Source organism: Phoenix dactylifera, unplaced genomic scaffold, assembly GCF_009389715.1.
Source record: "Phoenix dactylifera cultivar Barhee BC4 unplaced genomic scaffold, palm_55x_up_171113_PBpolish2nd_filt_p 000076F, whole genome shotgun sequence".
Classification (NCBI taxonomy): domain Eukaryota; kingdom Viridiplantae; phylum Streptophyta; class Magnoliopsida; order Arecales; family Arecaceae; genus Phoenix; species Phoenix dactylifera.
The window spans coordinates 981,989-995,922 of record NW_024067675.1 but is presented as its reverse complement, the minus strand read 5'-3'; the positions used below and the strand labels follow the sequence as shown (position 1 = coordinate 995,922).

Here is a 13,934-nt window from a genome sequence, read left to right as displayed (position 1 = left end):
GTGTAGAGCTGACACATCACATGCCTTTCTTGTTTAGTTTGACGGCACACACACAAAACAAAATTGATGGGTCCTCCCAGATTCCCATCTTGTTTCGTTCAACATCTACTCCCCGTATATCCGCTAGGAACCAGAAGCAGCCTAAATCTCTGAAATCCAAGAGAAAATTTATGAAACTTCTTATTTTACCATATTTTTTCTAAAATCAATCTTAAAAAAAATGTCTAAAAATTAAACATCTTCCTTACTAATGGAGTCTTCGTGATTACCAAAAAATCCTAGCATCCCCTTTCTTTCTCATTTTCAGGATATAAATTTTACCAATATGCACTATATAGCCCCATAACACACAAATAAATTAATTATATAGCAAATTAATATATATTTTTAAATAAATTGATATATAATTTTAAGAATATAATATTATTCATTAGTATACAGTAGATATGTTCTTAATAAATTAATAATAAAATAAAAAATAAAATAAAAAATGTTTTATATTGTTTTGGGCTTGCGTTATGAGATTTTTTTGTTCAAAATGTTTGGAGGCAAAGAGAGTCCGAAACTGGTATATTGTCTAATATTGACTTATTTTTTTGCAAAAAAAATTAGTTTAATAATAATAGAGTCACATTACTTCCCTGGTGAACTATGGAAGGTGTTAGATATGATGTAAAATGTTTGTTTTTTTTTATGCTAAAAATGGATAATTCATATTACACGGGTACGAATACATCCAGCAAAATCTGCAAACAAAAGGTCTCAGAATGCCAACCTATAGGGCTCGTTTGGTTCGCAGGAAAAGGAGGGGGGAAAGTGTGGTCAACGGGAAAGTAATGAAATGCCTCTTGTTTGGTTGGAGTTTTCAAAGGAGAGAGATGGGAAAGTTGTATTCCCATGGGAATATGATTCCCACATTTCATGGAAAAGTCTTTCCCATGAGAAACATGGGAAAGTTACTTTCCCATGAGGTGGGAATCACTCCTTTTTTATTTTTTCCCAAAAAGACCCTTCAGCATTAAAGAAGCATTAAAGAGACATTAAAGACCTAATTTTTATTAAGGGCATAATAGGAATTATACATAACTTTCCTAGAAAAGTGGATGGTCAACCAAACATAAGCACTTTGGAAATTTGTCACTTTCCCATGGTTAACCAAACATGCCAAAAGTACTTTCCTAGGTATCCTCTTCCTAGGAATCTGATTCCTAGGAATCATATTCCTAGGAGGGAAAATACTTCCCGCGAACCAAACGAGCCCATAGGGTACTTTTTGAGTGGCTTCCAACATACACCACCATTTAGTCTGCTACCCCGTTTGCCTCATGATATACATGCATAATCTGAAAAGTAAATCCCTCCTTCACTATCAACCATGTATCACGGAGTAAAAAATGAACTCCTAAGCTTTTTTTCCCATGCACGAACAAACTTTAGAAAACCAACTAGTTTCCGTGACAATTACCGAGACAAACCAGTAATACATGGCACGTGCTGTTCGATGGGAGGCAGCGGATCCCGTCCAGGCTTTATTGTTATTTTATTTCTAATTTTGTTTCTGATCGATTTTCTCATCTCTCACATGAACGACACAAATAAAGTGGGCACGGGTGGAAAGGGCGAGGGTTCTCCTTTTCTTTCCTCCGGCTCCAGGACCGAGCGCTCCTCTCCTCTCCCTCTCTCCTCCCCTTCGTCATTGCTCGCCTTTGAAGCGCCGAGAGAGAGAGAGAGAGAGAGAGAGAGAGAGAGAGAGGGAGAGAGAGAGAGGAAACGAGAGGGGATTGAGATCGGGAAGCGGCGAAATCTAGGGTTAGGGTTTCGTTCCCCGCGGCTGCGTCGCGTGAGCTGGAGGCGAAGATGAGCGCGAATCCGGCGCCCGCGAGCTCCCATGGCAACCTTGACGAGCAGATTGCGCAGCTCATGCAGTGCAAGCCCCTCTCCGAACAAGAGGTTCTCTCTATCTCCGTATCTCCATGCTTAATCTGGAAAGGAATTCAGTTGGGTTCTTGTTTCCTGTATATTCCTTTAATTCTCGTTGTTGGTGCTCGAATCGGAGCGGCGTTTCGACCGATCAAGGCTGGTGCGAGTGTTTTCCGGCGGACAACGAGGTGTGTTTTGAGCGATCTGTGAAAAGATCACGTTTCGGGGGGCCGGGGTTTGTTTTTTAAGGGAGACTGGACTTTAAGAGGAGATCGGGCCTTTTTGCTTGGAATATATGGGCGGATGTGCTGGATCTTCTCAAATCTTTTGCCTTTATTGCAAGAGTTGGGTCGTAGAGTGAGATGGGATCTCATGATGCGGAAAAAGTGTTTCCGCTCGCTGGTATCTTACTTAGTTGCAGGATTTGGGTAAATCTCAGATTTTTTTCATTGTCGTGAGGTCTAATGGTTTTTATCAACACAAATGGTTCCCATCTTTTTGCATACTTTATGAGGATCCTGTGGAACGAGTGGAGCTATCACTGACCCGCAAAAAAGCGGAGGAGGATTCCTATGTTTAAACACCTAAAGTAGTTCTTCTCTTAAAATTAGTTATTATCTAAAGTACTCCGAGAGGTGTCGCACAACTCTTGGTGAAGTGTTTTTTTTTTCCTGAAACAACATAAAGTTGAATAGATATATATGTGTGTGTGTTTGTGTGTGTATGGATATATATGTGTAAATGCTTGTGCATGTGTGCTCATGCATTTGTGTAATGCACTAGATTGGAAGATATTTGCTCCAGTAGTACGAAACATATGCTATTTTCATGCCAAATTAGCACATGAAAACATCATATGAATTATACTATTCAAAGCACGATGATTCATGAATTACTTGTTCCATTTTCTGTTTTATTATAGTGACTGTTGCAATTATCCATATCTAATCCTATATATCTGGTTGCTAGTTTATCATAATAACTGCTTGGTTTTCTTATCTGCATAAACAAAAGGTTGTTTGAAATATTTAAGTATTACATGTAAAAGTAATACATGTATTTGCTTTCCAAAACTTACTGCCTTTACAAAGGAAAATGTTGCTATAAATATTAAGGAGTATTTGCGTAGAATTTGAAGATAAATAGGTGCCATATTAGTGGCATTGTGGTACCTTGGTATTTGCATATTGAACTTGCTGCATTCTTTCCACCCCTTGATTCCATTTTAATTAAGTTGCAAATACAACAGGATCCAAAGCCCCATGGTCCCATCTATAGGGCTTTATATGGACACTGAATATGCTGAAAAATCAATATTAATACCTGATTCATGCTTTTACTTTGTGGTATCTATCTGGGAACTCTCAAGCATCATTCGCTTATATATGAGTGGGTAATTGAAAAGAGAATTGGGGAGTTCATAGTTGGCTGATGTTAGATTCCAAACTGCAATTCTTTTTAATATGTTAGGTAATTTAATTATGGACACTTTAAGGAGCTTTCGACCTCCTTCCAATGCTGATAAGACCTTACACCAAAAGTTCATATGCTCTATCCAGCTGAAAGGGCCCCCGAATATTTCAAATAACTTTAGGTAGCTCTTCCAACCCATTTTTTTTCTCACCTACATGATGGCCCTTCTTTGCTTGGACTGGAGGATTCTGAGGTCCATAATCATATTTTGGCGACTTTTAATGTTTGGAATTCTTAAAACCTACTCCCATACAAGGATCCGAGGCTTTAGTCAACCTGCTTTATGCCACTCAATGTGCCTTCAAATTTCTCTAGCCTCTTAAGGTTTCCATTGGCAATTCCCAAGGACTTCATAAAACATTTGAAACATGGAAGTTGACTCCTACTCTGACTACCTTCAATTAAAACCTTGACGCCCCCCCCCCCCCCTTCAAAAAAAAAAAAGAAAAAAAAACTTGCGAAAAAAAGCCCACCCATCATCCCACAAAAGACGTTGTCTCCATCTGGATTTCTTAATGGTCTAAATAACCACCTTAAAATTGAGATCAATGAAACTACAAAATGAGCGCATCCTCCCTGTATGAGACTTATCTTTACAGATCTTATCTATGCAAGTACCTATGCTCTCTGCAACACTTTTCGTGCAAGTCTAGCATACATTGTCAAATTTTTCCAACACAAGCAAACCCATTTGAACTTGGATGCTTTCTCCTCCACTATAGCACAATCCTTAACAATCTATAATGAGCCATAGGTAGGGGAATCCTCCTCGTTATTCTTCTTCCATACCTCCTTGTTCCTAAACCCACTTGGTTATCCTTTTGCCTTATTTCTAGGATGCATGTCCTATCAACCTCTGTTTCCACTCGTTTAGCGGTTATATGATGTCTTACCACTGTACCATAAAGCACAAGACTTTCTTCAAAATATAGTTTGTGCTAGCAAATTTGAAACATTCCATGTGCGAAAATTTTTTCTTCCATGGGCAACAAACGTGTAGTTACTTGCACTGTACAATCTATCCCAAGCCCCAAAACATACTTTTTGGCCTATGACATTCATCTTACAATTCTCATAACCTCATTCCTTATTCTTGCCTCATCGTAAATACCTCTAGCTTTTTCATCACCACCCTTCATCACAAAAAGACTCTAGAAACCTAATTTCATCCATACACCCATACCAATTCATGAAAACATCCTCCCCATAATTTCGTGTTTGCTGACACCAACACCTGAATGCTTGACCACTATACCATGCGATATCTTTCATATAAGTGGAATTGGCCGAGTAAAATGGCTGAGGAAGAGAAAATTTTGGAGGGATTAGGTAGATGCCCTTAATTCAGCAATCTTGAGATTTGTTGGGATGTTACTACCCATCAAATAACAGTGATTTTCTTAATAAATATTAGAAGCTTAGGATCAGTTTTCATGCTAATCCTCCTTTCTTCCATGTCATCTCATGCTTTCTCATCAGGGTGGGAGAGAACCCCCAATATAATGTGTCTGGGCAACTAAACAGGACCTTAAAAAAAGTGAAATGCCATGTAATTTGTGTAAGAAACTCTCATTTCTTCTATGTCTTTCTTTTGCTGTCTTAGATTTTTTAAGAATATTTAAATTACTAAAAAAATGTCAGTTGACTTTTCATAATTGCTTTGTACTTAATTACACATTACATATCTGTTTTTAGCCATTTCACTCAAAGTGGTTGCTATTATTGAACCAGAATTCAAACTTTGTCACTTAGGATATAGACTTGAATTAGCTTTCAAATTTTCTAAAATCTCATTCATACAGGTTAGGGTTTTGTGTGAGAAGGCAAAAGAAATTCTGATGGAAGAAAGCAATGTTCAGGTAAGGCCTGCTTGTTTGATCAGTATGTTTTTTCAAAGTTTTCTTCGTGGTACACCGTATCATCCTGAACCGGATAGTACAGGACGTACCGTACCTTAATTTCAGATTTATTCTGTAAAATGAAATTTCAATAAAATCAAAAAAAAGTTCGTACTGGTTCAGTATCGCTATCTGGTACGGGTGCCGTACCGAGTGTCGGTATGCCAAAAAGATTTCATACCATATTAATATTGTGCTTGTGTGGCACCGGTACGGCGTCCGATACCGAGACGGCGAACTTTATTTTTCTTATTTGTTCATGTATTAACGAAGTAATTGATGTCAGATGCCCATTTGTGTAGATCATGTTTACTGTCAATATTCTTCACCTTTTGTAATTACCTTTTGCTTTTACTTATAGGGTTTAGGTATAAAAATTAGGTGAGACAATATGCAAGAATCATATTGTTGGATTTAAAGAGGAAGTTTGGATAAGGTTGAAAATACAAAATTTTCTGTTTTCTATCCATTTGTCGCACTTTCACGATGGGACAAATGTTTTGTCAGCTCATACACTTAAGTTTGTGATGTAATATCTCACTAAAGTGATGCTTCAGAAAAAAACTGTTAAAAAGTTCATGTTTATCTATTAACTTTTTAGCTTGCTTAGAATGATATGGCAACTTTGACTTTCTTGGTCAGTCTTTTCTAGGTTAAGTTATATTTTAGGCTCTAACATGGTTTTTAGGCAGTTGTACAATAGATTTTACACGATGACTATTCAGTTTTTTCTTTCCTGTTCTTTTTTGAGCCAACTCTGTGGCTTATGTTTATCTATCAGTATAGGAACAAAGGAATCTAACATGACTCTCCATCTCTGCTTTAACGGAATGGAATATACTTTCATAGTTATGCAATCTTTTTGTTTGTATTTTTTTGCAATCTTTTGATTGAGCCGCTTGCATCAAACTTCTGCATGGTACCAATGTGCCCATGATGAGGCATTTCCTTGGACATATTGAAAATGGCTGTTCTATTTTTGTTCCATTTTTGTTATTCCATTGAGAATGAAGTTTAAATTGACCTTGTGAGCTTGAATTGTATTATACTTATGTTCCATAGACTCAATGAAATTAGAGGCCAATATTTGATGGCTATACCATTTGCGATTGAGATGATCTTATGCGGAATGTTTCTTGTCAAACAATATTTCTTCTTCGAAAATATGTTGATCTCAATCATGATTCAATCTTCTATTTAGTGTTTATATGTAGGAAATGTTGTTTTTGCCTTTTTAAAAAATATTTGTTGAATTTTTAAGGTAAACAGTGTTCTATGCATGGATTTTAAACTTGAAAATTGATATGATTAGTTTTTCTTTTTAAGTTGTATAATTGATGATTCCACTTAATTGATGGAACTTTCAACCTCCCTGCAAACTTAAAATAAGCCCATTGCTTTCTTCGAAAACTAAGCTTTCAAACTTCCGGAACTGCAGCCTGTGAAAAGCCCTGTAACAATATGTGGTGACATTCATGGGCAATTTCATGATCTTGCAGAACTATTTCGAATTGGAGGGAAGGTACTACCCTCTTTCTCTCTCTCACTCTTTCTCAATCATGTTTCAACTGCATCAATTCTTAGCTATAAACCATTCTTTTTATAAACGGGTAAATTAAGCGCTCTCTTCAAATTCAGAAGTTAGAAATTCTCTGCAATATTTCTGACTATACCTGTTTTTTAAAATTATTTAGTGTCCAGATACGAATTACTTATTTATGGGTGATTACGTAGACCGTGGTTACTACTCCGTCGAAACTGTTACGGTAATTTGTTTGTCATATTTAGATTGTTATTTTGTCAAGCCACTTCATAGAATTTGGTAGAGAACTGATTGTTTTTTATTGACAGCTATTGGTGGCCCTGAAGGTGCGCTATCCACAACGAATTACCATCCTTAGAGGAAACCATGAAAGTCGTCAGGTATATAGTTTTAGTTTTTTGTTGACATCATTTTGGTTAAATTGAATTGACAAACTTAGCTCTTTCATTGAGGTCTTAAGTAGGGTATAATGAGTAATCAGTTGTTGATGCTTAAATCTGCGGAGTTTGAACTGAAAAATGATTTATTGAATTGCAGATTACCCAAGTTTATGGATTTTATGATGAATGCTTACGAAAGTGAGTTCCTTCTTTGCATTTTGGAATTTATCTTTTCTGTTGTTGATCTAATACATTATCCATTGCTTCTTGGTCTTGAGATTGATAAACTCTTTAACTATTGGATTACCTTTCCTTGTTCTGCTGCACTGCTTAACTTAGGTGCACAAGAAAGGTGGACATGATATTGTCAAAATTCCGTGCGACATAAGTTACTGCACCTTGCTGATCTATTATACCTGTCTCGTACTTAAGATTAAACTGGATCAACTATCAAAAGTTGATGTGTAGTTAACTTCTAATTTTTTATTTTAGAATTTATTTTTCAATATGCGTATATAGCATGTGTATTGTCTACTTTTGGTGTTAGTTGTTCTTTTAAAGATATCCTAGTTGTAAACATTGGCTGCTTCAATGCAATTCTGGAGCAGGCCTGCATGTGCCCATGCATCTAATGGCTTGAGCTAATAAAAGAGCTATTTATTTTGGATATTTGCCTTTTAGGCCATATTCTGGATAATGAATGCGACCATATAGTTTCACTTGACTGGTTTCCTGTGGAATTTTTTATTTGTATAAGGTGGTTTGATACCTTGTGAGTTGTGTACTCAAAGATGCACATATACTTCCCTTTGCATGGAGTGCTCACAAAATCAACAATTAAAGTATCTTTTTCAGCTACCCTTTTTCTAAACCTAGACCAAGTTTAATTGCTGTATACTAGTGTAATGACATTATTTAAACAAATAAATGTAGCTTTTTAAAAAAAATCGACATTATTCTAGAGGATGGCATGCACTTAATAACATTTTTTTTAAAGTAGGACTTTTGGAAGTTTATAAGATGCCCCATTGTGTAACGCAGGCAATTTAAGTGCTTACATGCATGTAAACATTCTATAACATGATTAGTTGCTTGCATTCGATATATAAATGAGCTTTGGGCTTAAATCCTACTTGTATGCTCTCTCTCTCTCTCTCTCTTTCATTTCTCTCTCTGGCACATTCATGCAAGCGGCATGCTCTCTTTAGAGCTTCCTTATGAGATCATGCTTTGCCTTTTTGCACTTGCTTTCAGATATTTAAGCTTTTGTAAAATGTTCTAATGAGAACATTGTTTGCATTCCAAACTTGCTTTTAAATAAAGTCAAGTTTATTGATATTTGTTTTATTTATTTGTTGGCAGATATGGTAATGCAAATGTATGGAAGATCTTCACGGATCTTTTTGATTATTTCCCACTGACAGCATTGGTTAGTACTCTAGCATTTCCTGAAATTCCTTTGCATTTTATACATTATTTCTTTTCTTACTTTCTATTTCTTTCAATTAGGCCCACTAATATTGTTTGATGGTGGTTCTATTGTGGTCTGGAAAATGCAAATATCTCATATAATATGTAATTTTACCCCTACTATTTGAACAGTATTTTCTCAGCTGTTCTGCATTAGGTGGGCCTAATACTGATGGTAGGATATGTCCAAGTTACATCTCATCGGCAATATTATTAGGTGATTGGATCAATTTTCCCCTGCCACAACTCCACTTATGAGTTTGCATATTGTATTGGGCTATTTTAAGGAGATCCTGTCTAAATTAATGGACAGCATCTCCTTTTATAGCATGTTTAAAGTATTTGTTATAACGGGAGACTTATTCCTAAAAGCTTTCGCTAAGGTTGTCACTGCTTGCTGTTGGAAATGCTGTCTGAAAGTTGTCTTTTTCTTGACTTAGATCATCCCGGCATGCCAAACTGTTGATTCCATAACATTAATATAAATATGACATATTACAGCACAGATTGTGTGTCTTGCTTGTTAAGATTAAGGTCTCGTTTGGCATTGCGCTAGGTAGCATAGCTTTTGTCTATGGACGATTTGGGCAGTAGAACTTTTGCTAGTAGGGATTTCAATAAGAATCTACTGTTTGGTTACTATATTTTTGAAGTGTCGCAGAACTTTAATATCCGTTATGCAACCAAACTGACAGTACTTTTTAGGATCAGGAAATGACAATAACGGACTTTATGTTGTGCTTTCAATTGTCTAACTAGTTTGTGCTATCAAAAACTGTGTTTATAAAGTATCCTTGACTTATAAATTATATATTTTGTTATTTTAAGCTAGATGATATAATAAATTATATTTTTTTATGTATATTATAAGAATATGATAATATTTTAATAACATTATTATGTTACATTAATACTATTATAATATACTAATATGATATTATTATTTTAATAAAATATTGAAATACTATTATATTATGATATGATAGTGTTTTGATCTAAGATTTCAATTCTTCCATGTTTCAGCAGTAGCATATTGTTCCATGGAGCTAAGGTCCAAAATATGGAATAAACAAGTGTTTCCACGACTCTACCACCCGGCCAATCCTGTTTGTTCCACTTAATCCCTTTTTCATGGCCACATATCTTTACGGCTAAGGAATGGGAAATCTTTCTCCTGTTACATGAATCAAATGTTTCATTTCATCCGGGAAAAGCCATCTCTTTCTCAACAATGTCTTTGTCATTTGATCCAATAGCGTTCCGTTAGATAGGAACAGATTTGATAAATACTGATAACTCTCGGATAGAGTATTAGAACGGAAAGATCCATTTAATCTACCGATCGCTGAAATCATGATAGACAATACCTGCAGATATGAACATCTGTCTTTCATGGATGGCTTGTCTAGGTATAACCAAAGAAAAATGGATCCAGACGACAAAAGGCACAGTCCTTTAGAACTCCATTCGGTACGTACTGCTATACAGTGATGCCATTCGGTCTCAAAAATGTTGGTGCCACCTACCTTACTAGAAAGGGTTATGATGCAGATATTTCGAGATCAAATTATAATATAATGGTATTTTAGTGTTGTAATGCAATTATTTATTAGGAAATAATAATGATAATAATATAATATTGTTATAATGCAATACAACATAATATAATAAATACAATACAATATTATTTTTTATAGAATATTATATCATATTATTATGATGTATTATCAGAATTGTTATAATGAAGTATTGTTAATTTATAAATTATTTTTATATCTTAATCTTAATAACATAATAGATAAATTTAAAATCCTTAACTGCATGTTTATAGCAACAAAGATACCAACTTAAATGATTATCACAATAGAAAGTATTTTAAATTATTTTTTGAAAACATTTTGTTGCTAGGACTCAAACCCGTTACGCTCGTGCTTCTTTCGAGGAAGCTAGCTAGCGGACTCATTCAATACCCCTATCTATTGAGCTACCTTTTGTTCAATTGGATACTCCTACTCTGTTGAAGCCTGCCATGGAAGGGAAAAAGCTCCCACGGAGTCCAAATATTGGAAAGCTTTTTAGAATTTAGAGCATAAAGGCAGTGATGACGAGGGCTTCTCGGATGAAGAAACAACTTCTCAACCCGTCTCAAGTAGAGCTTTTGCCTAAAAGCTCCAAATTGGAGCTTTTCCCTAGTTGACTTTTTTCAGTTTTTGGAGGAGTTAGAAAGCTGTTCCAAAATGACTTATCTATACGAGGGTGTCCTTTCTGATAAATATTTTGCATGCAATGTGATGTTAGTTAGCGAATACATTGCTATTTGATGTTTGACTTTTTCAAGTTCACCGGTCATTATTTGGTCCTCATCAGGCTTTTGATTCATTCCCTCTTAGTCCTTTAAAACTAATAATATATGTTATTCTCATTACCGAAACATCTTGGTTGCTGTATACTATGCAGGTTGAATCAGAAATATTTTGTTTGCATGGTGGGTTATCTCCATCTATTGAGACCCTGGATAACATACGTAACTTCGATCGTGTTCAAGAAGTTCCTCATGAGGGGCCAATGTGTGATCTTCTATGGTCTGACCCAGATGACAGATGTGGGTGGGGTATTTCTCCCCGTGGTGCTGGATATACATTTGGCCAAGTATGGTGACTTTGCTTTTCTTTTCTGTGTTCTTATTGTGGATCGCTTTCATTACCATGCCAATTTGGTAATTTCAGGATATATCTGAGCAATTTAACCATACCAACAACCTTAAGCTGATAGCCAGAGCTCATCAATTGGTCATGGAAGGATACAACTGGGGACATGTAATTTTCCATTCTTCATTATTTATATTTTTTTATTCTGCACTAAACATTATTTATATTTGTGTTTCTTCTGTTCTAGTGATTTAGAAGTTCATCTTTTGCTGATTATTATTTGGTTTTATAAACAGGAACAAAAAGTGGTAACCATATTCAGTGCACCTAATTATTGCTACCGCTGTGGGAATATGGCATCCATCTTGGAAGTTGACGACTGCAAGGGGCATACATTTACCCAGGTAGATCTTCCCCCCTCTTCGAAGAAAAAAAAAACAAAACCACTCGGATTAATGGGTCTGGACATTATCTAGATACTAGATTTGCATGTTGCATTAAGATCTTGGCACTGCTCTGAACATTGTAATTCTAGGTATTTAGGGAACAAATGATTTTGCTTGCTCAAGGTTATTGAAGTTTCTATCTAAATTTGTCCATCTGAGATTCATGATGCATTTTGTTGACATGCTGAAAATATTGCCAAATAATATTATAAGGAACATGAAATTACAAATGTAGGCGTTATTAGGTTAGGGCCATCTACATGACATGTACAAATGTCCCATGGATGTTCTTGCAATACTCAAATCTGGCTTCGCTTCATTCGGCCTAAAATTGAGTGCAAGCAGGTCACTTTATCTGTCAAGTGGGGCTTTCCTGAAGGGTCTATGCTCAACTTGCTCGGTTCAGTGTCCTAATCTGCGCAGCCATGTGCATCAAGCTTTTGACATCCTCAATTCTTCAGTGATCTTGACATGCCGTCTTTGTTTTGCTTACTGATAATGGCCAGAACTCTTTGGATCTTCAGACAATCTCTGTTGTAAATAGTCCAAATGTTGATTTCTTTGCTAAATTTTATCTAAGTTCCTGCTTGTTGGTGGGGCTTCCGCTAGGTGACCTGTGGACTGCTTATTGCGATGAATGTCCTGACTGGACTGGTGTCGTGTCTATAGCTACTGCCTGTAGTATTTCTGATGGAATTCTTGTTAATTTACCTTGTCTCATGCTTGCAGTTTGAGCCAGCCCCCAGGAGAGGAGAACCTGATGTAACTCGTAGAACGCCTGATTATTTCCTATGAAGCAGTTATTGAAGGAAGCAATTTGCTGATTTCTGGAAGCAGGTGTATGCTTGCTAAATGAGGTTGTGAAGCAGATATTTCTTCGAGATCCTATGATTAGATTGACATTTTATTTCAGGCTGCTAAGCTTGGTGGTTTCTGGGGAAAGGGATGTATAATTGGTGGGAAGGTTCTATTTGTTTTCAAGTCAGACCTGTAATTGGTTTCCATTGTGGTCGGAGGCAGCAGGGCTGATTATTATCAGCATCAGCAGTAGCATGTACTACCGTTTTCCCCCTTTTTTCTTTTTTTTCCTTTTCTAATCTTGTAGAGGGAAGGAATTTTAAATTTAGGGGGTGCTTTGCTCAATTATTAGATTTAAGAGCTTGATGTGCGCTCGTTTTCTTTTCGTGCTTGCATCTCTCCATGGACATTCAACTTACATTGTAAGTTATGAGGGATGACACAATATTTGGATTAGGGATAACACAGCATCTGGATTGGCGCACCAATGGTATCTCTCTCTCTCTCTCTGATCATTTTAAACTTTCAAAAAGTATAAGAAACTCTTTGAGCATGCCACCGTTCTTCAATTCATATATCTAAGGGTTCATGTGTGCAGGCCTAGTCGCCCCTGGAGTTTGTAGAGGGGGCTTGACATGTTAGTTCTCTGAAAATTTGCTTTATATTGTTATTTGTAATTACATTGCTCAAATAATGCATTGTGGCTTTGACATCGAGCATGGAAATCGGTTAATGTCTCTCGAGAGGCGTGTTAGTACTGTTCTCAAGGGGAGTGTGAGCTGCATGCTTTGAAGCTGCTTGATTCGTGGGCGTGGAAATTTTGTTGGGTTTACGTTCTTCATAAATAAATATATATATTTTTGCATGATAAGTTTTTTTCCCATTTTTATAATTAATAAATAAATTTTGTAGTAGTCCAGGTAATAATTTTGTAGTAGTCCAGGCTGGGTATGCACAGGTCGATAGTACAAAACTTTTTTTTTTTTTTGTGACTATAATCGCCCACATGTAAGATGAAATCTGTCAAATGCTTTATAGGGAAGAAATTGATTTCTTTTATTAAATTGAAAGAGAAAAAAATTAAAGGGAAGAAAAGAATTAACAACTCTTTGCGAAAGACATTGTAGTGGGGCAAGTTAACGTTGGAGCATTTTATTTTTTATAACTTATTTTGGCTTGTGGAATACCAGTGGATGAGGAAACTTTAATTACTTCAAAAATGAGGCTCTTCTTCATTATTATTTTCCTTTTCAATCATTTCATGGAAGTATTTTTTTTCCATTTGTTTCCATGATGGATTCCTCTGGTACTAATAATCCTTATGTATTAAACGATATAACTGCTATATTAACCGCCCG

The 13,934-nt window shown here is 36.0% G+C and overlaps 1 protein-coding gene across 2 annotated transcripts; it reads left to right on the top strand.

The window, feature by feature from the left end:
* Positions 1–1,608: 1,608 nt before the first annotated feature.
* LOC103706674 (serine/threonine-protein phosphatase PP2A-2 catalytic subunit-like) lies at positions 1,609–13,129 on the top strand. 2 transcript variants are annotated; one of them, XM_039116220.1, is made up of 11 exons: positions 1,610–1,950; positions 5,196–5,252; positions 6,730–6,813; positions 6,986–7,057; positions 7,143–7,214; positions 7,372–7,412; positions 8,577–8,643; positions 11,142–11,333; positions 11,411–11,500; positions 11,629–11,736; positions 12,508–13,129. In XM_039116220.1, exons 1-11 carry the CDS (start codon positions 1,858–1,860, stop codon positions 12,571–12,573), a joined length of 942 nt encoding a protein of 313 aa, XP_038972148.1. In that variant the 5' UTR covers positions 1,610–1,857; the 3' UTR covers positions 12,574–13,129. The 2 variants fall into 2 exon arrangements, with proteins under 2 accessions (XP_038972149.1, XP_038972148.1); XM_039116221.1 differs by lacking the exon at positions 5,196–5,252 and having other exon boundaries at positions 1,609–1,950.
* Positions 13,130–13,934: the final 805 nt, after the last annotated feature.

Excerpts from the sequence above, each read along its gene's own strand:
- LOC103706674 (XM_039116220.1), top strand. The coding sequence starts at position 1,858 with ATGAGCGCGAATCCGGCGCCCGCGAGCTCCCATGGCAACCTTGACGAG. Across the intron at positions 5,253-6,729 it reads TGGAAGAAAGCAATGTTCAG|CCTGTGAAAAGCCCTGTAAC; the intron begins GTAAGGCCTGCT and ends CCGGAACTGCAG. Across the intron at positions 11,501-11,628 it reads AAGGATACAACTGGGGACAT|GAACAAAAAGTGGTAACCAT; the intron begins GTAATTTTCCAT and ends TTTTATAAACAG.